Source organism: Drosophila mojavensis, unplaced genomic scaffold, assembly GCF_018153725.1.
Source record: "Drosophila mojavensis isolate 15081-1352.22 unplaced genomic scaffold, ASM1815372v1 contig_277, whole genome shotgun sequence".
NCBI lineage: Eukaryota > Metazoa > Arthropoda > Insecta > Diptera > Drosophilidae > Drosophila > Drosophila mojavensis.
In genome coordinates, this window is record NW_025318822.1 from 2492260 (window position 1) to 2515227 (window position 22968).

Here is a 22968-nt window from a genome sequence, read left to right on the forward strand (position 1 = left end):
TTGTTTTGGGTTCTCATGTTTTTATCGGGCTGTACTGGAGGCAGAGTTTGCGTCACACGTTTCTGCCTTTGCGCTTTGTGGCTTTCTTCAGCGACGATCGACGATAGCTGACGATGACTGTGACCGGGGCAGTGGCTTCATGAACGTCGACATCGGCGCGCGATAACTGGAGTACGCGCATACAGACAAACGCACATTCATTACAAACCGACCAGTTCCACGAAAAAAAAAAAGAAATTAAAAACAACAATAATAATAATAATCAGAATAAGTAGAAGAGTTTTGACTGGGGCCGCGTGATAGCTGGCCGGGCAGAGCTTTGCCCCGTTTTTAGTTATTTTTATTTAATTTAATTTTTTTTTTTGTAAAGAACCTTTTCCATTTTCATATCCGAACGCTTTTATGATACTATTCAGTGTTTAAGTACAGCCATGAGTATCAGCGCCACATGTGCAACGCGGCTGATTCAAGTATGTGAATTGTGAAAATGGAGCAAATGTTGTGTGAATCGTTGTAAATACCCAAAACTTACATTGTTGATTCGTTCGCAGGATACGCGTCTAGATTTGGAGCTGAAGGAAGAGAAATTGGCGTCCTTGCAGCGTGAGCTAGAGGAGATGACCTTTGGTGGCGGCACCGAGGAGGAGTTTGCCCAGCTCCGACGTTCTAAGAACGAAATGGAACGTCGTGTTAAGGAGCAGGAGGAGGAGCTGGACGAAATGGCTGGACAAATACAGCTGCTGGAGCAGGCCAAGCTGCGGCTTGAGATGACCCTAGAGACCATGCGGAAGGAGGCGCGTCGTGAGTCTCAGCAGCGCGATGAAGAGTTAGAGGAGGTGCGTGGCAACGGCTACAAGAAGATCAAGGCGCTTGAGTGCCAGTTGGAGACGGAGCACGAGGAGCGCACATTGCTACTGCGCGAAAAGCACGAGCTAGAGCGACGGCTGTCATCCATGGAAGATCGCGATCGTGTCGATCGTGATGCCGAAGAGGCACTGAATCAAAAATTGCGTCGCGACTTGCGCAAGTACAAGGCATTGCTGAAGGATGCTCAGACGCAATTGGAGCGACAGAAGGCAGATACTCCGGGCAAGACGCTCATCCGACAGCTGCGCAATCAGCTGGAGGACGCGGAATCGGCTCGCACACTTGCCATGAAGGCGCGACAGACAGCCGAAGCTGAGTTGGCCGAGGTGCAGGCCATGTTCGAGGAGTCACATAGAGCTCGCAACGATGCCGAGGAGCGCGCCAATGCGGCACACCGCGATCGCGCTGAACTGCAGGCGCAGATCGAGGAGAACGAGGAGGAGCTGAGCGAGCTTATGAAGAAGTACAGCGCCACCGTCAAGCAGCTCAACGCGGAGCAAGTCAACGTATCCGAATCGGAGTTTAAACTGACTGAACTCGAAGCAGAGCGTAACAATCTCAAAGAGCAGGTGGCTGATTTGCAGCACCGATTGGACAATGTGGAGAACTTGGGTGATCCGAGCATAGCTGTAATGTCCAAGCGGTCAGTATGATAGTCAATTCTAATCCTCAAACAAAAAGTTAAAGTTGGAAATATGTTTCAGTTTGGAAATGCGCACCAAAGAGCTGGAGTCCCGCCTGGAACTAGAGCAGGCGACACGCGCGCGTCTTGAGGTGCAAGTGAGCCGTCATAAGGAGGCGTTGGAGAAACTCCAGAACGAAGTAACTCAATCAAAGCTGCGTGAAATGCAATCACAGGAAATGCTCAAAAAATCTCAAAAGAGTTTGCGCGACATACGCGAGGAATATCACGCGCTGTCCAGTCGTGAGCAGGAGTCGTTGACGCGTCGCAAGGACTTGGAAAAGAAAATGGAAGTCATGGAATCCGAGGGCTTGGCATTGAAGAACGATTTACGCCTGGCGCTGCAACGCATCGCGGATCTACAGCAGGCCATGGAGGAGGAGGGCGAGGAGGAGTTAAGCGAGAGGTAAATAAAAGTTTTGATTTGCATAATATGAAGATAAACCAAAACGTTTATAAATTTGCAGCGAGGATAGTATGAGCTCGGTGGGCTCGGTGAGCGACTTGGAAGAGCGACTGCGACCCGTGCATGTAAAGCGGAGCTCACAGCAGTCATTAAACGGACCCATTATCCCACCAAGCACCACACGCACGCTGATCTGCGAAAAGGACGACAACAGCCCTAGGTACGCTGATAACGAAGTCAACTCAAACAGCAGGCAGCACAAGCACTAAGCACCGTAGTCGCATTAGCTCGATAATACTTATGCATATGTATAACTATCACTAGTTAGTTAGCTAGCTAGCTAGCTACTTAGCTTGTAAGGTCTGTTGCTCTTTGCCGGCTTATCTAATTAACATAATTACTTCATACATGCAAACTACAAACTACAAACCATGCCAACCACATCCAAAACTGACCCGAAAACAACAAAACAAAACAAACGCCGCCTCCCGCCATCAATGCGATTAAACCAAAACAAAATCATAAAAAACGACACACAAAAATCATAAACCGAAATGCTTTTGTAAATATTTTTATGCAAAACACATCCCGCCTTCCAAAACGTCCATCCAAAACCAAAACCAAAACAAACTACGCCCTCCCTCTCTTGGTGTGCGTGCGTATGCGTGTGTGTGTGCGTGTAAACCATTAGCTTTTTCTTATTATAGAATAACAGTGACGTCGCCATCGTCGCCACATATTCACAAACTGGCACTGGCGGCTAAAGCCATACCGGACCAAAAACCGGACACGAAATCTTCAGCATCCGCAGAGAAGATTGCAACAGCTACAACTGCAGCAGCAACATCAGCAAAGATCCTGCAAAATGGACTCGAAACCGCTGGCTAAATAGTACCCTAAAATCGTCTCTATGCGTAGCAGTTGCAATTCTACGTGTTTTTTCTCTCCCTCTCTGTAATATTAATTAGTTTTGTTTTTTTTTTTATTATTTTATTATTATTTGATTACTGTTTAGTTCAATATGTTTAACTATTTATTATTGAAATATAGCTACATATAAATATAATAAAAAAAATATGTAATGCAGTTTCCATTTAAATGGAATCTTAGTTAATTTAATTTGCGAGACAGTCCCTATAATCAAACAAAAGCAAAGTGATTAACATTTGTATCCTTCCTCGAAAAGAAAAAGAAACTAACGTTTGATATATATTTAACAAACAATAAAAACCTATAGCATATAATCCATTTTCCTATAGCCAACTTAAATGAAATTAGTTAAACGCGTTTCAAAAAAAAAAAAAAAAATCATAGACAAGATTGCATAATAAGCGAAATAATAAACATTTTACTACACTAAATTCTACTGAACTAAATTTTTAATACATACACATACATAACTTTATCAAGAGGGCCATGGTAAATATTTTACATGCGGCCAACAGCATCCGATATTCAAGAACAATTAGCAACATTCTTCATATAACTATAAAAGATAAAGAAACATATATATTGGAATACGAAACTTTTGCAAGCTTAAATTATTCAAAAAAATCAACATTAAAAAAAAAAAAAAAAAAAATAAATAATAACAGAAAATGACAAATAAATATATTGTTATACAACCCACGATATGTGTTTGCAATGGGAATTTTATGAAGGGCCCAAGGGTGAGAAACTTTTTGGAAATGCGTAATTCACTCTACATTCTATATTAGGGCTAACTTAAAGCTTTGGATAAGCGTGTTCTACGTTCAGATTATGGATATATGTATAAGTATAAGTCTAGAAACATCTTTTAAACTTTCAATTGATTCGGCACGCAGATTAAACTCTTTCGTAAGCCAATATTGAGCATGGTCAAATGGTATAAAAAAGGATTTGCATGTGTCGATAATCTGAATTGTTGTAACAGGTACCAGGTACCAGATAACAGGCTAACCTGCCTTCAATTGCTTGACCTATAAATTTAGCTGTACTCGTCAAATGCCAGTGCTATAAATGGCACACATTGAACTCGAAATTTAGTTAAATGGAGCCACATGCCCTGCATTGCCATTGATTCATTCGCCTAGGCACGCACGTGTCTAGGTCGAGGCCAATGATTGACAACTAGAAGAAAACTTAAGACTTACCCATGCCCCAGTGCCCGAACTAAGGAGCTAGGTGGAGGGGAAGGGGTGGTTCGAAAAGTCGCACCCATAACCGATGGCCCATTAAATAGCGACTTTGAAAGTTTCAACAACACCAACGCAATCGCCTGAAAATGTGTGGCAAGCACGCAACTGTCGACGTCATGGTAGCAGAGGGTCGACAGTACTTGAAAACACTTGTTGTAGTTAAGTGAAATACGGTGAATATCAATCAGAACGTAGGCAGATGTCAGCTATAAATATGACTAATAATCAAAACACAACCAAACTGAGCCGCTTACCAATCAAAACAAAAGCAGGCGCCGGGTCGCAACAGGTGTTGCCCGTGGCTACGGGACTGCCTACTACTGGGCTGTCGACTACACCCTGGCGTGTCAGTCAAGCTGAACTCAAAACAACCCGTCAACTAGGCGACTGTCAAATGCGCCACATGTCCGTAATCCGTAATATCGACCAAACAGCGGCAAGCAATATAATGTGAACTTTAGACAACTTTCTGGGTCTCCGTTTGGTGCAGACATAGATTGGATTTCAACGTAAGCGGAACGTCCTAGAAAAAGCTGCTCCGGCAGCGCACAATTACAGTAAACCCGATCAAATAATATCCTAATCATGGATGATCGTACTATAGACTCGATATTCTTGGGCTCGCTAGAGTCCTTGCCGCCGGTTAGCTCGAAAATTGTGCGTATCTTTACGAGCTCCACATTTACGGGTGTGTTACAAACGCAATATTCTACAACATGTGTGTGGGCTTACGATTACATAATCGCATGTATTCCCTTGCAGATACTACGATGGAACGTAATACGCTGATGGCCAAGTGCTATCCCAGAATCAAGGATTATTGTCGTGAGAAACATGGGCTCGAGTTTCAAGTGGTGGACATGCGTTGGGGTGTTCGAGATGAGGCCACCGACGATCATATGACTACAGAGCTCTGCATGCGTGAGATCAAAAATTGCCAACGCCTGTCGATGGGACCCAATTTTATTGTGTTTTTGGGTCAAAAGTACGGCTATCGGCCGATACCCACATACATAGTCTCCTCGGAGCTGCAAATGATATGCGAAGAGTTGACCTCAATGGGCGTGGATCGTGCTCTGCTTGATCTATGGTATAAGAAGGATAGCAATGCTGTGCCGCCTATTTCGGTGTTGCAGCCCATATCATCTATTCTTATCAATTTTCAATAACAAGGTAAATATCAAGCTATATAAAACTAATACCCAATCTTTCTAACTGACACTCGACTCTTATACAGCGCGTTCCAAAGCTTCAGGCGGAGGATCAAGCCGTCTGGTGGGATACGCTGAACAAGATGCAAAAGCTGTTACGGAAGGCTGCCGCCTCGCTGGGCGCCAGCAACAAGATGTCAAAGGACGATGTTCACAACTATTTTATGTCGGGTAAGTGAAACTAGAAGTGCCAAAGATCAACTGACTTATACACTTACAAAATTATGTACTCAGTCACGGAACGTGAGGTGATCAATGGAGTTCTGAACGTGAAGAATACCAAAAATCATTGTCTGGCTTATGTCCGCTACATAAACAACATTAATCTGCAAAACCTGAAGAAGGCCTCGCTCTTTGTGGACATTATCAATCGTAGCTTGGACACGGAGTCCGCTAAATTGTTGAGTGACTTGAGGGACACTCGTCTACCCGCTAAGATCGAGGCGAGCAATTCGCAAAAGTAAATAACAGTATTATAAAATTGAATCATCATAACTATATAATTTCCGACTTTTAGATATACTGTGGAGTGGATCGGTCGCGAGGGCCTGGACATAGAAACGCATGAGGAGTATTTGAATCATTTCATTTCGCACTTCTATAAGAATGTTGTTAAGCTCGTGGATAGGGCCATGCGCAAGGAAGACTCCAGTGCACAGGGGCAGATAGTAACTGAGATCCTTCAGCATTTGCATGCTTGTAACAATTCGGTGAAAATCTTTTACGGCCGCGAAGAAAGTTGCGAGCGTATCAAGCGCTATATGCTGGGGGATTCAGATAAGCCACTTGTCCTTTTTGGCGACGGAGGTTGTGGAAAAACTTCATTGCTGGCCAAGAGCGCCTCTCTTGTAGCCAGCGAATGGTTCGCCGATAAGCGACCCATCAATATCATCCGCTTCCTTGGCACGACTCCGGACTCTAGCGCCTTGACGGCTACCCTCATATCAATATGCCAGCAGGTGATATCAATCCATTATTTACAGCCAACAAATTTATCAATATCGTGTTTCTATCCAAAACCTATTATATATATATATATATATGAATACATATACATATGTATGTGAACAATGCAGATATCGTACAACTATATGCTACCCTTTGAGAATATACCAGATGATCTTGTACCCCTAACAGCACATTTTAAGCAATTACTAACTTACGCTAGCCCCAATCAGCCGTTAACTATATACTTAGATTCAGTTGATCAATTGACGGGCACCCAAGATTCAAATAAGGTATCCTGGATACCGACACGCTTGCCAGCCCACTGCAAGGTGAGTGGGAGAACTTGATCAGGATTAACGGTTGTTCTCTCAACTGAAAATCTGGTTCCTATGCATGAACCTCATTATATTCATATATACCATATTGTGCATGCCCTTCTGTAAATACAAACAACTTGTTAGATTAATCTTTCTCACTTTGTACACTTTGTTAAGAGCATGAAAACAAAATATTAGAGATGACCAAAGTGAAATGATTCAATTATTATTTAAGCTAATTTTTCACACACATTTTCAGATATAATCTGAAAAGAAATTCGAAAATTTTCATTAATTCAAGGAAGTTGGTCCAATATCTTTTACCGCGTACATTTGCATGCTGACAAATCACATTTTAAGTATTCCTGCACAGATAATTAAAGTTGAACGAAGAGTGATAGACATATTTATTATATAGGTGACCGACCTATCAGGCCTCTTGTCAGGACCTGCTTAGTATGCACTGCATGAAAAATATCAATCAATTTAAAAGAATATTTTTTCTGTTTTGAGTTTTGGAAATTGCATGCTGCCCGTACCCAGGTATACATATGTATGTATGTTTATACTACAACATAGATTAACAAACCTATCATTATTTTTTCCTATGCGCTGTAAGTTTTTTCGATTGCTTGACATGTGCGTGCTAAACAATATCAATCGCAAATAAATTACTTTTGGCACCCTCACCCAAAACCATTTCCCCAACGAAATGCCGTTCTGCATGAGGCATATCTGAAGTATCATATATATCGCCCCTATCTGCACCGTTTTGTGTAAATGCCATTGGGATTGCTATTACAGATTATCATATCGTGTGCTAATGAGCCCGCCAATCCGACTGTCTCCCATGAGTACCATGTGCTGTGCAAGATGATTGACGTGGAGGAGAACTTCATAGAGGTGACTGCACTGGGCGAGGACCTGGCCATGAACGTGATCAAAATGTGGATGAAGACCGCGTGTCGCGATCTTAACAACTACCAGTGGCGTTTGGTGGCTAATGCAATTAGCAAATGCTCCCTGCCCATATTTGTGAAACTGGTTTTTGCCGAGATTTGCCGATGGCGCAGTTATACGCGTCCGCAGGAGACCCATCTGGCCAACACGGTGATGGACTCAATCATGTTGCTCTTTGAGCGCGTGGAAAAGCAGCATGGTCGCATTCTGGTCTTTCACGCTCTGGCCTATATAACCGCTTCCAAGTCGGGTCTATCCGAGAGCGAACTCGAGGACTTAATCTCTTTGGACGACAAAGTCTTGGACGATGTCTACCAGTATCATATGCCGCCAGTGCGTCGCATACCCCCGCTGCTGTGGACGCGCATCAGAAACGATTTGCCGAACTACCTGAGTGAACGGGAAGCCGATGGCGTCAATGTCATGAACTGGTATTAAAGCAACGAAGTCAGATAGCTTGAAAATGGGCTTAATAATAGCAATCGAATCATAATTCCTACAGGTACCACAGACAATTCAAGGACACAGCCAAGGAGCGTTACTTTAAGAACATGAATATGGCCATATATTTTCACTCAATGATTGCAGATTATTATTTGGGCATTTGGGGCGGCGGTATACCCAAGCCGTTCAAATTCACGGAGATACAGAGGCATCGTTTTGGCTTAGCTGACAAGGAAGGGTCAGCCGATCGTAAGGTTCCTATACAACCGCTGGTCTTCACCAGCAAGGATGGTCTCTCCAAGCGCTACAATTTGCGCAAGGTAAGTAAAGAGAATGAGCTACTCAATACCAATCCTTGCTTAACGTAAAGTGAAACTCTACAGTTTGGTGAGCTGCCTTTTCATTTTGTGCGCTCGCGAAGGTTTAAGGATCTGTTCGAGCACGTGCTCTTCAACTATGAATGGCTGCATGCGAAGCTTTCGAGCTGTCCGCTGCAGTCGGTGCTGGCCGACTTTGAAGATGCCTCGACCAACACAGACGACAAGGAGTCGAAGCGTGAGCTGATGCTGGTGGCGGACGCATTGCGCTTGGGCGGTGCTATCCTGGCCATTTATCCCAATATGCTGGCGCCGCAGTTAATTGGTCGCCTGCTGCCAGAGATTGGCGGCAATCCAAATATCAAAATGTTGCTACGAGCCTGCGATCGCTCCGGACCCAAGGACTGTGCCTTAATTCCGGTCAATCATTGCCTGCACACCCCCGGCGGACCCCTCAAGGTAAGCACAGCGAATACATTCTGAGCGTTCCTGAATCACATGAGTCTCTTTAACAGTACTCGCTGGAAGGTCATCAGTTTGCCGTATTTGCATTTTGTTTGACCAGCGATATGCGTTACATGGTCTCCATATCGACGCACTTCATCACCTTCGATTTGTCCACATCGGATCTGACGCGTGACGTGAATCCCGGCATTGAAGGCATCATGCAGCAGCTGGTCCTTAGCCCGGACAACAAGTGGGCGGCTGCCTACTCGAACAATAACCAAACGGTGCTGCTGAACATGCTATCCAGCGAGTTTGTGGTGATCAACAGTCCATTCGAGGATGGCGACGGACCAGTCAGTGGCTTGTACCTGCTTAATCAGAAGTAGGTCCTTGAAATATGACTGTTTGAGCTCCTCAATTCATTGATTTTCAGTTTATTCATTATTTGCAAGCTGCGCTGGGCCAAATTCGACATGCGTGGCAATTTGGTCGAAATCTTTGAAGTGCCGGGCGATAATACGGATTGGGAGATATTGTGTAAATACCACAAATACCACTGCTTCTGCATTGAACGCTGAATATACTTGTTCCTAATCTTTCTCTTGCAGCAATGGAATTCTTCACCCCACTCGACTATAATGTTATCTTTTGGTCGGGCTCAATAAATGAAATTCGTTTGCGCTTGGACTCGTGTCGCACATCCAATTACTCCAATTCAGTGCACTTCTTTAGCGCCTTGGTCATGAACAAGGGCCGCACGCGCGCCTATGGCTGTGCCAACAAGGATAATTTCCAAGTATCAGTTTACGACTTCATCGAGAATAAGGAAACCGGCGAGATACACTGGACTTTTGTGGAGCACCTGCCGCGCTATGAGAACGATGAGAAGGAAATGCTGCTGCAGCTGCGCTTGGATCAACATCAGCAGGATCGCATGCTGCTTGGCACCGCTGGCTTGGGCTTTGTCATCTGGGACTTTGGCCGCAATGAGAAGGACTGTGAGCGAGCTCCCATTTGCGAGGGCGCAATGTATCTGGCCCTGCCGCACGGTGTTAGGAATATCACTACTCGCATCATGCAATCGAATTCCATAATGGTCAGCTCCAAGCTAGACTATGCGGTGGCTGGGGTGCGTAAGAATCTCTACGTCTGGTATCTCCACAACGGCCAGCTGGCCAAAGTGTTGGATGCTCATTTTGGACGAATCATACAACTGGAGCCGCTGACCATTGGCAACTGGAACAATTTGGTGACTTCATCCATAGATCGCTCGGTCAAGGTGTGGAATATCAACAATATATTTGAAAAGGTCCATGTCATTGACCGTCATGAGCTGCAAATAGACGACATCAGTCTCTCCGAGGTGGACATAGCTGTGACGGTCACACGCAGCTGCGTTGGCGTGTGGGAGACCCGCTCTGGTCGCCTACTTGCCAAACTGGCGGACAGTCCATTGGGCGCCATTGTAACGCATGCTGAAATCACTCCAGACGGACGGTACATCATCTCTTCGGAAACGGGCAAGTTTTTGATCTGGAACCGCGTGTCCGAGCAGGTCGTTTATCGCGACGATCAGCCGGGCATTCAGCAGATAACGCTCATGGACTATGGCTACAAGGTGCTCACCGTGTCGGTGCCCAACATTAATCAAAGAGACATTCTAACCGGATCGGATGAAACGAATCGCCTGACGGCCATAACAACAGTTCGATCGATTCCAGGTGAGCATGGCTATCTGATTGAAAAAAATAGTTAACTGAAAAACATATTTCGTATCTTCCAGAGGGCACAATTCTATTTCGCTTTGATTTTCACATGCGCATGGTGACGGGCATGCCCTTTCGCCAGTCAGTTATCACAGCTGACAAGGCCTATATAATCGTGGTTACTTTGGACAAATCTAACAAGGATTGCCTGGGTGTTTATAGCGCAACGAATGGCTCTTTCGTATCAAAAATATTGCTCAAAGGCTGCGCCATCAAGGTGGGTGAATCAACTGTTTATCCACCTCTACGATACTTCAATAATTATTGCTATTGCAGGAGGTGTTCTCGTTGGTGCCCATGCCTCACAAGGCTAACCAGGTCGCTGTGATCAGCAGCGAGAAGGGCAGCATTATGGACATCAAGACCAAGAAACATGTGCGCTCCATCGCCAAGTGGGGTGGCAGCCTCACTCGTGACGGAAAATGTGGGCTGTATGCCCCGACGAGGGGAGGCTTGGAGATGCTGGAGCTGCGCAAGGGCACCACAGTGAAGACCTTTATACCAAAGGTAGCTGAGGGCGTCTTCTCAGTCATTTGCATATTCACAGAGAATGACGAGTATGTGGCGTATTACCACAGCGGCAGGAAGACCATTCGTGTATTTCGCACCGCCGACACTGAGATGATTGCCAACTACAGGCTACAAGCCGAGTTGACAGCCATCAAGAGCAGCAAGGATGGGCGCGCCATTGTGCTGGGCACTGTCGATGGCTGCATGTCGGTGCTGGCCATAGTCGATCCCAAAAACGAGGAAATGTTTGAGTACTTAAGTGCGTTGCCATCTCGCGACGAAAACTGGAAGGCCAAACTGGCCAAGATGAAGGCACGCGTAGGCTTCAAGGCGGCCATCAGAGTGGCTACGATTTCCTCGCGCTATGGCAAGCCGAAGAATGACGAGGGTGACGGAGATGATGAGGAGCTAACTGAAATAACGGAGGACATAGTGCCTGTAGCGGATTAGATGAAGTATAAATATAACATTTATTGTTGATTTGCATAAATAATGGGCATGTTACAAAAAATTCGTGAATATGAAGGTGTGTGAATGTTAAACTGGACAGGGCTTAATCTAAATAATTATTAAGGCAAAACGTAACTGCAACATAGTAGATTATTCATCATCATATTATAAGCTTGCGTGCAGTATATTTTCAATGTTTAAAAATTAGTTATTTATCTCGCACTGACAGTTTCTGCCTTTGTTGGCCTATTTTAGCCGGGAGCTGCATAACAAGGTTTATACATAATTTATTTAGGAGGAAAAACCAGTTCTCTTTTATTAATACATAACATGTGGTAATTGATTTAACTTTAAATTTTAACGCATTTTTATAGAATGATCGTAAAATATGCAAGGAACTAACTTAACAAACGACAAATGGAACATATTAAAATTGTAATCTCAACTCAGGCAATCGAAATTCGAATACATATATCAAATACATAACTCAGTGCTAATACATAGATAATTTGCTTTTGCAATACATATTAGTAGTAAATAATTGTAGTAGGCTTAGTGTAGTATGCTGTTATTGTTACTGTAGTAGCTGTTGTTAACTTGACTTAAGTTTCGCTTTGACTTGTTACTAAACTTTATGATTATACCGAGAATCTATAAGCATACATATTTATGTTAAATAATAAATTGTTAATGTGGTGAAAGCTGACGCAGTACGTGCTAGACAGCTTATCTCGTTGCTGATCGGCAATAATATTTAATATAAATGTATATGATCCATAGCAGAACAGCTATAAACTGCTAACTAAAGAGTATAACGGGTCTCTCCTTCACACTTATTGGGCGTGATTCTCCTTTTTAATCTGCGCCAGTTTGGCCTGTATGTGCTGGAGGCGATTGGGCGACAATTCAGGTTTCTGGAAAAGAAATATAATGCATGAGACATACGCCACAAGATTTTACATGGGAAATGGGATTAGGGATTTCTTGTGACACCCACCTCCTGTCTGATTAGTGACACTTTCTGTGAGTTCATCGAGTTCAAGCAGAGATTCTCATCGGCTACCCGATTGTCAAGCATATTGGAGCCATTGTCGCCGTTTTGACGCGCGGACATCAAGTTCTGCAAACGGGCCATCCAATAGTCCGGATCATGCGATGCATTCTGATAGTTGACATCTGTGAGATAAGAACGTGTAGAAGCTGCCGATTGATCCAATTTATTTATGTTAGTAAAGAGGTGCGAGTGGCTAAGATAAGGATTTTGTTGTGTGTTATTTGTGGATTTTCAACTCACCTGTACGATTATCAGGCGCTTGTGTGCCCGCATTCTGATTACGTTCAATTTCAGCCAGCCCTTCTTCAATGTACCTGTGAAAAGTGACGCTAGCTCCTTGCAAAAAAGTGCTCAGATCAATGTCAGGATTTTGCTGCTACAGTTCAAAAGTAAAGTTAGTATGAATTCTGACCAAGCGCATATCCGAACGTACCTTAAAGTCAAAAAGCTTCTGCAGACCTTGTTGCTTGGTATCCTTGTCTGAGATCAGCTTAAAAATTTGCGATACTGTATCGTGGGTCTGATGCGATATGCGCTTTCCATCAACATCCTTAGAATGGTACTGTTGACGCTGCGGCGAGACACCAGCACCACCCGACACTGTCCCATCTTTTTGGAAATTCTAAATAAAACATTTTCAATAAAAACTTTTCTATTATATAGCTATAGATTCAATTGTATACCTTTAATATACGTATCAAGTACGTGTGCAACTCTGAATGTGTAGGTATCTGATTCAGATGCTGTAATATGCCGTTGCCCTTCACCTTGGCCATGTTGTGTATGATCGTCTTCACGGTGCGCAGCGGCGTATCCGATGGACGATTTTGCCACCAGGTGCTAGGCAGTGCCAGCATAAATTCATGAACTTCCAAGATGACTGCATCATAGTTGAGCTCATTGGTTCGTTCCGGTAGCATTTTAATATTACGCCATATGCATTTCATCAGCAAATCGGTGAATTTGGGCAAACCTGCTACGGGGCAGGTCTCCCTCAACAAACGTATTAAGGCGCTGCAGGGAATTGGTAAAAAAAAAAAATATATATTTATTTGTTTTATATTAGTGTCATGTTTTACATACCAATAGATATTTGTAAAGTTGACTTTGTCTAGCACTTTAAGACAAATACCATTGATGACTTTGTTGTATTGACAATCATCTCCGCTGTTTAGTTTTTGATCAGCCAGCAGATGGAGCAGTGCAGACATCAGATTCTTAATACAGGCAATACTTAGAGTTTTGCCGAGAATGTTAGCATTGAAGAAAGTGTACAAAATGGACAGCAGCGGTTGATACACAACCTGAGCCTGTGCTATAGGCATCTGCGAGAGATTCTATAGACATAACAGTAAGACATGTTTAAAATTTTGACTATTTACTTAAAGCGAGAAAACGTCTCACCTTCAACTGTGCCAGCACATTTTGTATAAATATTTCCTCGTAATCGCGCAGTACGGCCTGTTTTTCGGGAGCCTCAATAATCTCGGTTAGCTCATTTATGGCTGCACGGGCCTCAAGCGTGTCCGTGCTGCTGACTGCTTTTATAATTTTCACTAACTTCGGGTCGTGCTTGGGCAGCATTTCGGCCAGACTGAATGTAACAAAGTATTAATGAGGTTTCCAGAAGCGAACTAATTTAAATCTTACTTGGGTATATTGCTTTCCAAATGGGGTTGGCTTGTTAAGTGTGGCTGCATTCGCAGGGGACTGCGATAGGGGGAAATGCCGCTAGACATAGTAGGATTCGACTGCGGCGATGTGGTTAAATTTTGTTGTATGTGACGCGAGCGCGCAATGAGTCGATCGAATTTTTCCTGTGGATACTGGAAACCGTCGCGTGTAGGAATAACTTTAATTGGCTCGTAAAGCAGCGATATGTCCACTGTAGGTAGCTCCTTGAATACCATTTGATCAACACGCACCCAATCTTTCTCGATTTCGGCCATCACCTGGGGATCCAACCCGAATGGACCAGTTGTCCTCTGTTGTGCAACCTGCTGCTGATGTAGTTGCAATTGCTGTTGCAGCTGTTGCACTTGTGCAGACGGTGCTTGATCAAATGTACTGTGTGGAGTAAAAAATAATTTAGATTTAGCTTTAAATTTTTCGGACATTTATCTGCCCAGCACGAACAATACTTGAACAGATATTGTATATAATAATATGAGTGCAAATGGAATACTAGTTTGAAACATCGATACAACAAAAGCAAATGTAACTGAGCAAAATGAACAGAGCACAATCCCACAAAATAACACAATAAACAAAACAACGTGTAAAGCAAAACAAACGGTGAATTTGTACATATATAAATAGACATATAGAAAGAAACGCCACTTTACGCCTGTCGATGCAGCGAATGTAAGATGGTTTTAGCGCTTGTGGCACTCCGCTCCGCCAACCTGTTGCTTTGACCACACTCATTAAACTCTGGCTGCTGGCGGCTAGCTCGCAAAATTAATGGAAAAGAAAATAAGCAAAATCATACAAATAAAAACAAGTGAACATAAAATGGATTATAAGAAGAATAACCAGGAATGGAAATTGGAAAATATCGAACGAAAGAGCAATATTTGCCATCTTTAAATTTACATCCTACATTTTCCAATTACAGACATCAAAATTGTTTCAAATTAAAAGATATGTTTAATCACCTATTGATTTTATATTTATTAATTATTAATTTGGGATATTGAATTTGAGATTAATACGTTCCAAAATTAATTTAGCTTTAATAAAACCTTTCGCTCATTGAGTGGAAATAAAAAGCTTTTGATAGACACGCTTTATTAGCAAAAAGAATTTTGATATACTCCAATTTAGAATTCCCATTCCTGGAAAGCTGTAAACAATATGTACTAGCTGCGTTTTAGTAAGTGCTTGATTGCTGTTTCTTTGCCCCTCTTAATATGCTGACTTACCCCTCCTCTTCGGGTGGCGGCAGCTCTTCAGAGCCATTGCCTACAGCATCCTCAATCTCTATGCTGTCTTGCTGCACTACCTGCGTTGGTGGCTTCAGACCGGGCGGCATCTCTGCTGGTACAGCTGGTTTTCTTGTCTTTTTGGCTCGCTTGATACGCTCGTCAAGCATTGAGAGATCCTTCTCATTGAGCTGACCAATCAGTTTGTAAATTTTTTCGCCCGCTAGGAAATATGCCATTACAATGCAGTTAAGCGCCGCATTGCGCACTGAATTGTCACGATCAGAAATTTGGCGCGCTATTTCCTTCAGCGCCACCTGCTGCGACGGCTGACAAATTCCTAGTCCATAGTTCTCGATGAGGAAGGTTAGCTCGTCGAGGCATTCGGTGCGCTGACGTGCATTTTTCGATTTAAGTCCTTCCATCACATACGAGAAAACCTTGGTAAAGGGATATAACAGGTTTATTTGTCGAAGCACACGACGCACGCCGTTTCGAACAGCGTCTTTTGGGTCACCAATCTGTGAAGATATATGACAAGTTAGAAATTGGAATGTTGCCACATACTGCGATATAAATATGGTCACCTTCAATAGCAGATGAGGCACAAAGCTGCTGCCCTCATTTTCAGCCATCATATACTCCATTTCGACCAGCATCTGGAACACTTGTGCTAGATACTCGAGACCCTTAATGAGCACAGAAGGGTTCGTATCATAGAAGCGTAACGTTAACCACTTGAGTATTAAATCAAGATTGCAAATCAACGCTTTCCTGTTATTTGGCAAGTCCTCGCTCAACTGTTCAATGACTTTCAAGTGATAACTGCAATGGACAAATGTTTTTCAATTAGCAATACTAGTAATAATAATAAATACAGTATTTCTATAAAGTTCATAATTATGGATATTGATTTTTAAATTAAGACAATTTCCCAAACATTTTAGTTACTCCATTGAACGTTAAGTTTTCAATTCAATTATTTTTGGAGACTAATACAAACTACAATATTTAAAATAATATATTATGGCACAACTGTTTGAAAATATGATATTTTATTGTGCATGTTGTACCACCATTATCATTTAAAATTTAAATTGCAGTATAAAAAGTATTGACATATAAAAGTAGCACAAGATATATTATTCAAATTGGGATACAAGCAACAGAGAATTTGGTCTCCGAAATGGTAATTTAAAATTGTTGGGTTGTCTTATTTTGCGTACTTGATTTAATGTAAATCAACTTTTGTTTTCCTTTACGATTGAACTCGGGGTCTGATCGGTAGGACTTAGATTTGGAATAGGGACGTGGTCCGAGCTAACATACCGAAAGTCGTCGTGAAACATGTTGGCCATCAATGCCTTGTTCACATTGGCTGTGGTCATCTGATCGCGAAGCAGATCCGTAAACTCTTCACGTGGTGTAGTGAATGTCCATTTGAGAACACGCATTTTCTGCTCATCGATTAGCCGTTGGTTTTTCATATTGTTCACTGCCAGCAGCGGCGACGTATCGACATCCTCCTCCTTTTTGCGAGAAGCTGCTGTCGTTGTTGCTTTATCGCCAGCGGCATTGGCTGCTTTGGTTGCAATTTGTTTTTGGGCAGCGGCACCACCGCCACCACTGCGCACCACCTTTTTGGTTTCTTCTGGTATGGGCGCTTGCTGTTTGCCTTTGGGGAGCGGCTTGACGGGTAAATTCGGTCGAGCTTTCTCTAGGGCAGCCAAGATGTCCTTCTTTGATGCAGGTTTTTGTTTGTCCAGGGCGCGTGCCATCGCCTCATAACCCAGATGAATCATGACGGCCAGCACAGCTTCGTTTGCGTTCTTGCGTACTTCTGCATTTCGATCACATATGTGGGCATACAAATGTGGCACCATTGAGGTCAGCTCCTCCTTGGATATCGATTTGGGTGGCAGAAGTGGCATCTTTTCAGCCAACCATGCCCATAACTCAGCCTTCAGCAACGGCGAACCACTTTTAAGGGCATCGGCAATCATTTCGTTCTCGAAAAACTCTTTGTAGCCGCCTTGTTCACCAAAGCTATTCATACAGTTAAGACCAGCCGCACGAACAAAACTTTTATTGTCGCCAAGCGCATGTAGAAAGCCAGGAAAAAGGACGCGCACATGACTCCGACAACCGGCTCCCATCGCTGTCGAAAGCTGCTCGCAGATTGATAGCGCCGTTTGAGCTATTTTCGCATTAGAGTCGAGGAGACGATGTGCGAGAGCTGGTGCCAAGTCACCAATGGTTGGCTTAATCAACTTGGCTTCACTAATGATTACCTGCAGCTTGGTGAGACCTTCATTTCGCGTTTTCCAATCTTTGTCGGACATTTCCTTTAGCAGCGATTCAGTAATTTGGCTGGATATGTCAACACGTGGCAGCAGATCGGCCAAATTCATGGGTTCCGGTGACGCTCCGCCGTTGCCCTCGTCATCGTCATTAGCATCTTCCAAATTGGCGCTACTGGTAACACCACGCACAGGCCTCGGCGGCTTTTCGCCCAGATTCTTATTGAACTCGGCTTGAATTTGAGATTTTAGTGCTGGCTTTTCCCCGTCGAAGAACAGCATCACTGCGTTGCCCATGTACATTGTCATAGTGCCCACCAGCTGGATAGCGGCTCCGCGAACTGTTGGATTGGTGCTCTGTACACCCTTACGCACATCTTCGATGAGTATTTTGGGCTGTACCTTAAAACCAAATTCCACGATGGCCTTGTTAATCCAGTTAAAGGCCTCCGCCTGTACTTTGGGTGACTTTTGGTCAAGGGCAAAGCTCAACACTTTACTAACGACCTGCTCCAATTTGGTTGCTTCGGATAAAGCGCTTAAAGCATCGGAGGCGGCGCCACCGTTCTTTGCATCAGCCAGTTTCTCTGTTATTTCATTAACCACATGGTCTACCGTGACAGCTGTTAGTGGAAAGTTTTCAGCCACACATCGAATAGCGTCCAACTTAAGCTTGAGCACCTGAAAGTTCATCTCCTTGAGCCCAGGTTTGCGACCGCTAATAGTTCGCACTAAAGTTTGAGATAGGCCCGGTTGTTGGGCATCATAGCTGGGAATTTGCGATAGTAGCTGTTCCATAGCCGCTAAACGGTTTTTCCAGTTGCTGTCGACCAATCCGTTTAAGATATCAGCTGACAGTAGCGCATCAGCTTTTTCCTGTATTTCTTCAGGCGTCAGTTCACGTTCTGTAACTGTGGCTTTGCTGCTGGCTGTTTTGTTCGTTGCTGCGGGCGCTCCGCCTGTCGCTCCTGTTCCTGGTTTTTTCAGTGTCTTTCGAGCACCTGATGTGGCGGGTCGCGTAACTGCCTTGGGCTCTGTGCTGCCGCCGGTCGGCTTGGATACAACGGCTGCAGCTTTAGTGGTCGGCGCAGTGGCCGGACGAGCTTCTTTTTTGGGTGCAGCTACTTTAATTTTAATCTCGGCCTTATCGTGGCACTCTTTGATTTTTACCATCTTGAGCGCATCCACATCGAGAAGCAGTGGCGCAAGTGCCTTTTCGCTCACCAATTTCATCAGAGTGCCCAGTGCCTCGGCGCTGCTGTCGCGCACCGTGGGGTCGGATTCGTTCAACGTTTTGACCAAAGAAGTGGTCAACAGCTTGATAAGTTTCTTATTTAATGCTGTCGGCTGGGTGCGACACAGTGCACGTGCCAAGAACAATGCAGTCTCAGACTTGACGCTAGGATTCTTGTTGGTCAGCGCTTCTACGATGTGTTCTTGTTGTGCCTCTAGCGTTGTCGATGAATAAATCGCATCCATAGCCTCACGCAGTGCGTTGACCACATTGGGTTTCTTCTCTTTGAACTTTTCCAGCAGCGCTGGCACGCAAGCCTTAAAGAAAATGAGGAGTAGAGCAAGGACGTATGTTACATCAATAGGTTTTACTCACCGTTGCATAAGTGGAGAAGCGCTTGGAAAGACCTTTGGCCAGCATGGCTAGACATTTGCCAGCTAGGGCCACAAGTACCACATTTGAATCCTTAGTAATAACTTTTTTCAATGCGCTGACCAGGGCGCCATATTCACCAGCTTCCAACTTTGGATTTTCCGTGAGCAGCTTTTCTAATGCATCCAAAGATTCTTTACGCAAAGTCCACTTCTTCTCGTCGAGCTTGTCGTAAAAATCTTTAGGCATTTTAGACAATATGTCGACAGGATCTATAAGATCCATTGGATCTACATCCTCAGTGCCAGCTTCGCCATCTTCATCTGCACAAAACAAAAGTGAAAAATCATTTATAACATATATATATCTATATAATACTTAATATGTAATTTTAACAAGGAAATTAATGTTTGTTCGTCGGGTTTTTCTTTGTCGCCTTCGATAAAAAAATTACCCACTGCCCCATATAAAATTTCTTTTATATACTTAAAAACTTATTAAAAATCTGTTTTTAATTTGTTTTTACTTTAATTAGGCGAAATCTAAATAATTTAAAATGATTCTAATATTTGCCTAGAATTTTGAGATTATATTTAAAAACAAATGGGGTATTTGTTTTCTATTTTGCAAGTTACAATTGTATTAAATCTGGTAGATGATTCGTTTGTTTATTCATGTTGATAAGACATCAGAAATAAGATTAATGTGAAAATAGATGTAAAAAAAGTAAATAAGTATAGTTGAATTTGGAAAAGTAATAAATCACCAAAGATAATTACTCAGCGACCTACGATGTGTAATAACTCAGAGCATTGTGAGAGGGAAATATACCTAGCAGGGACCGGTATGCACACTTCGGAGAGCAAAAAATAGACCTTTCTTTGCGTACTTGCTTACGATATTTCTTGATTGATTTTCGGCTGGGAGGTGATATATTGTCTGTTTATAGGTCATTATAGTAAACTTAATAATAGGTATGCTAAGCTGCTTTTTTACCATCGTATGCATCTTCGGCACCGGCTGCGGCTTCGTCAGCAATCTTAGCCTGTTTCTCCTGTTGCGATTTAAGGTATCTGCAAATAAATATAATTTATTTATGGACAACTGACCTAAATTTTAATAAATTACCTGGTTGGCTCAGCACGATCACCCTTTAATTTGTCGAACTCGTCCTCCAATTCTTTAATGGTTACTTGTGGCAATGAAGAAATATGTGTCTTCATGACAGCGCCAATCCAGCGATAGCTCTCAACGGCTAGCTGTTTGGTTTCATCACGCACTGCCTTGTCGCGATCGGCCATGAGGGGAGCTAACTTCTTGATGAATTGCTTAACACCAATTACCTTGGAGCCGAATTCTCGCATCGCTTGTGTTGTTGCTGCTACGCAGGCGGCCACAATTTTAGGATTTTTGTGGTCCATGCCCTTAACGAGTTCCTCTACGACTGCCTCGTGCTTTTCGATCTCCACATACATAAGTGTGACCTGCACAGCGAGTTCCTTGGTCTTGGTCTTGGGCGCGGCAATACATTTCTGAACAATTCCAGACATTACATCGCCAACAGTGCGACCAGCAAGGCTGCTATTTTCTACAAATATGAGAGCTGCCTCCAAGCCCTTCTCCTGGGCAAGAGCATTGGAGTCAACAACCATTTTCTTTATGAGACCCGCATATTTTGACCATTCCGGTGACCTCTCGTCGTCCAGTTCACGAAATATTTTTGCAGCCTCCTCGTAACCATCGACACGCGCCTTCCACAGCTTGTGAACGCATCTCTCCTCAATAGGAAGTTTTTTGTATTCGGTATCCTCGGCCATTTCAATGTATTTGTCTATGTACGGTTGCAATCCGTGACTTGGTTATGGGTTTAGCTCAACGAACAAGCAACTAGCTGAAAGTGAAATAATCAATTGATATTAAAAAATTGTTGAAAAGTTTATGTTGATACATGAAATTGAAAATCAAAAGCAAAACTAACTCAATCGAGCAGAACTTTCTGATGATGATGGGAATTACAGTTAATGCTTTCAAATTGCGCTTAATTGTGGATGAAATGCTTAGCCAGAAATTCAGCCGATACGCTTGGAAGGCACTACTTGGAGAAGCGACAAAATTAAATAGGTCGCATGGCCATATTTAGAATTTGACTTCATTAATGCTAAGTTCTATTCTTATGGCATAAACACATTTATTTTTAAAAATCGCAAGGATTGAGCACTGGGTACGCGCCCATGATGAACTCATACACTCATACAGTTACAAACAAGCAAACAGCAGCGCGACATTTCATAAATCAGACATGTAAATAACCATTTCTTCCCTTAATAAACAAAGCCTTTAGATGCACAGACACGCAACTGTAGATACCGAAGAGTATTTACTGGTCGTGAATATCGTTTACATGAGTCGGCTCACTCTCTCATTTGGCGCTCTATTCTTACGAAAAGCGATTGGTGAGTGTGACGCTCTCTCATTCCCTCGGGTTTTCGAATTAACGGATCAATCATATGTTTCTTAAAAAGCGTCGTGCGTCAACTAAATACCTTCCTCTTTGGGTTTGTATTGCAGATAATTATATTTGAGTTAATTAATTTTAAGTATGTTTAATTTATTGATAAGGATGCAGTAGAAATGTTCGAAAAACACTGCTTGAAGATACATACAACTAAAATATACACATACATGTGTATGTATGGCTTGGTCACACTACCATATTTGGAATATTTCTTCATTAATGCTACTTAATAATATTAATACAGTTTAAGGACTGATCAACGCATTGCAGATGAACGGTTGTTTATGTCAATTACCCCTTTCGGCGAGCACAGCTCAGCTTTGTATTTATTTTGTTTCGCACTCCACTCTTATTGAAATCATGTTAGTGAGTGTGACGCTTCTCTCGCGATTTCGAATTAACGGATCAATCATAACAGCAAATGTTTCTCAAAGAGCGTCATGCGTCACAAAATGCCGTCGTTTACCGTTTCTTCTTACATATAATTAAATTTAGTTTTATTAATTTAAAGTAGCGTCCATTATACTGCCCTACACAAGCGACAATTAACGCCCACAGCAGCAACAAAATACCAACAAAGCTGCTTTTATATGCGTCTTATTAAATTCCATTGCAGCACTCACCATTAAATAAAACAAAATCCCATAGGGCGCACACAGCTGGGCAGCTGGCGCAACGTAATGCAATAACTTCGATTTTTCACAGGCGCATAGAAGGCAAGCCAATACACAGGCAAATACTCATACAAACCCACACACGCACACAAAAATTGCCACTGACACTGACACACGGCTTTGTGCGACACAATGCGAAAACGAAATTCCAAGCTGGTGCCGTAACAACAATACTTTATACTAACCAATTTAATTGTGCTTTACGCCACTATTTTACAAAATAATATAAATAATTTTTCGTCTTGAAAATAAATAACAAAACTGTGCACGACTTTTAAACGGCGGCAGCGACGCTCGCTGTCTGTGAAATACTAATGGGCATTCAGTGTGAATGGCATTGCCGCATTTACATTTACTTACAACAGTGCTCTGCTAAAAGGAGGAGCAGCT

General features: G+C 43.0%; 3 protein-coding genes across 21 annotated transcripts in view; 2 read left to right on the forward strand and 1 right to left on the reverse strand.

Annotated features, from left to right (window-relative positions):
* Positions 1 to 2960, forward strand: part of LOC6574144 (unconventional myosin-XVIIIa) — a 33231-nt gene extending 30271 nt beyond the window's left edge. For 4 of the 12 annotated variants that reach the window (XM_015167284.3, XM_032732724.2, XM_032732726.2 and 1 more), the window contains 4 exons: positions 552 to 1510; positions 1572 to 1955; positions 2017 to 2175; positions 2663 to 2959. In XM_015167284.3, coding sequence (XP_015022770.2) covers positions 552 to 1510; positions 1572 to 1955; positions 2017 to 2175; positions 2663 to 2843 — 1683 coding nt within the window. In that variant the 3' untranslated portion in view covers positions 2844 to 2959. Of the gene's footprint in view, positions 1 to 158; positions 471 to 551; positions 1511 to 1571; positions 1956 to 2016; positions 2505 to 2646 lie in introns of those variants that run through there. The other 8 variants (XM_015167283.3, XM_044008383.1, XM_015167286.3 and 5 more) reach the window with 4 other exon arrangements.
* Positions 2961 to 3034: 74 nt separating this feature from the next.
* On the forward strand, positions 3035 to 11939 carry LOC6574148 (NACHT and WD repeat domain-containing protein 2). The gene is given in 15 exon segments (XM_002000170.4): positions 3035 to 4823; positions 4898 to 5295; positions 5297 to 5308; positions 5373 to 5517; positions 5581 to 5806; positions 5864 to 6305; positions 6423 to 6623; positions 7416 to 8002; positions 8074 to 8335; positions 8399 to 8791; positions 8848 to 9161; positions 9213 to 9316; positions 9388 to 10500; positions 10563 to 10762; positions 10822 to 11939. Coding segments are annotated over 15 exon segments (5184 nt in total). The 5' UTR covers positions 3035 to 4720; the 3' UTR covers positions 11506 to 11939.
* On the reverse strand, positions 11502 to 22856 carry LOC6574149 (protein mini spindles). Of its 8 annotated transcripts, none has more exons than XM_015167293.3 (17): positions 22764 to 22856; positions 20518 to 21280; positions 20386 to 20462; positions 20221 to 20328; positions 19393 to 19712; positions 16813 to 19334; positions 16071 to 16308; positions 15484 to 16004; positions 14905 to 15006; positions 14210 to 14626; positions 13964 to 14153; positions 13643 to 13896; positions 13243 to 13573; positions 12993 to 13181; positions 12800 to 12935; positions 12503 to 12705; positions 11502 to 12419 (listed from the first exon to the last, which is right to left on the reverse strand). In XM_015167293.3, the coding sequence occupies exons 2-17, from the start codon at positions 21204 to 21206 to the stop codon at positions 12339 to 12341; spliced, it is 6378 nt and encodes a 2125-aa protein (XP_015022779.1). In that variant the 5' UTR covers positions 21207 to 21280; positions 22764 to 22856; the 3' UTR covers positions 11502 to 12338. The 8 variants fall into 8 exon arrangements, with proteins under 8 accessions (XP_015022779.1, XP_015022778.1, XP_015022776.1 ...); XM_015167292.3 differs by having other exon boundaries at positions 12503 to 12681; positions 22528 to 22852; XM_015167290.3 differs by having other exon boundaries at positions 22528 to 22852.
* Between the last annotated feature and the right edge of the window lie 112 nt (positions 22857 to 22968).

Bases quoted from the DNA above. Each gene is read 5' to 3' on its own strand.
- LOC6574149 (XM_015167293.3), bottom strand. From the start codon at position 21,206: ATGGCCGAGGATACCGAATACAAAAAACTTCCTATTGAGGAGAGATGC. The intron at 20,463-20,517 runs GTAATTTATTAA...ATTTATTTGCAG, and splicing joins GATCGTGCTGAGCCAACCAG to ATACCTTAAATCGCAACAGG. The intron at 13,897-13,963 runs GTGAGACGTTTT...TTATGTCTATAG, and splicing joins ATGTGCTGGCACAGTTGAAG to AATCTCTCGCAGATGCCTAT.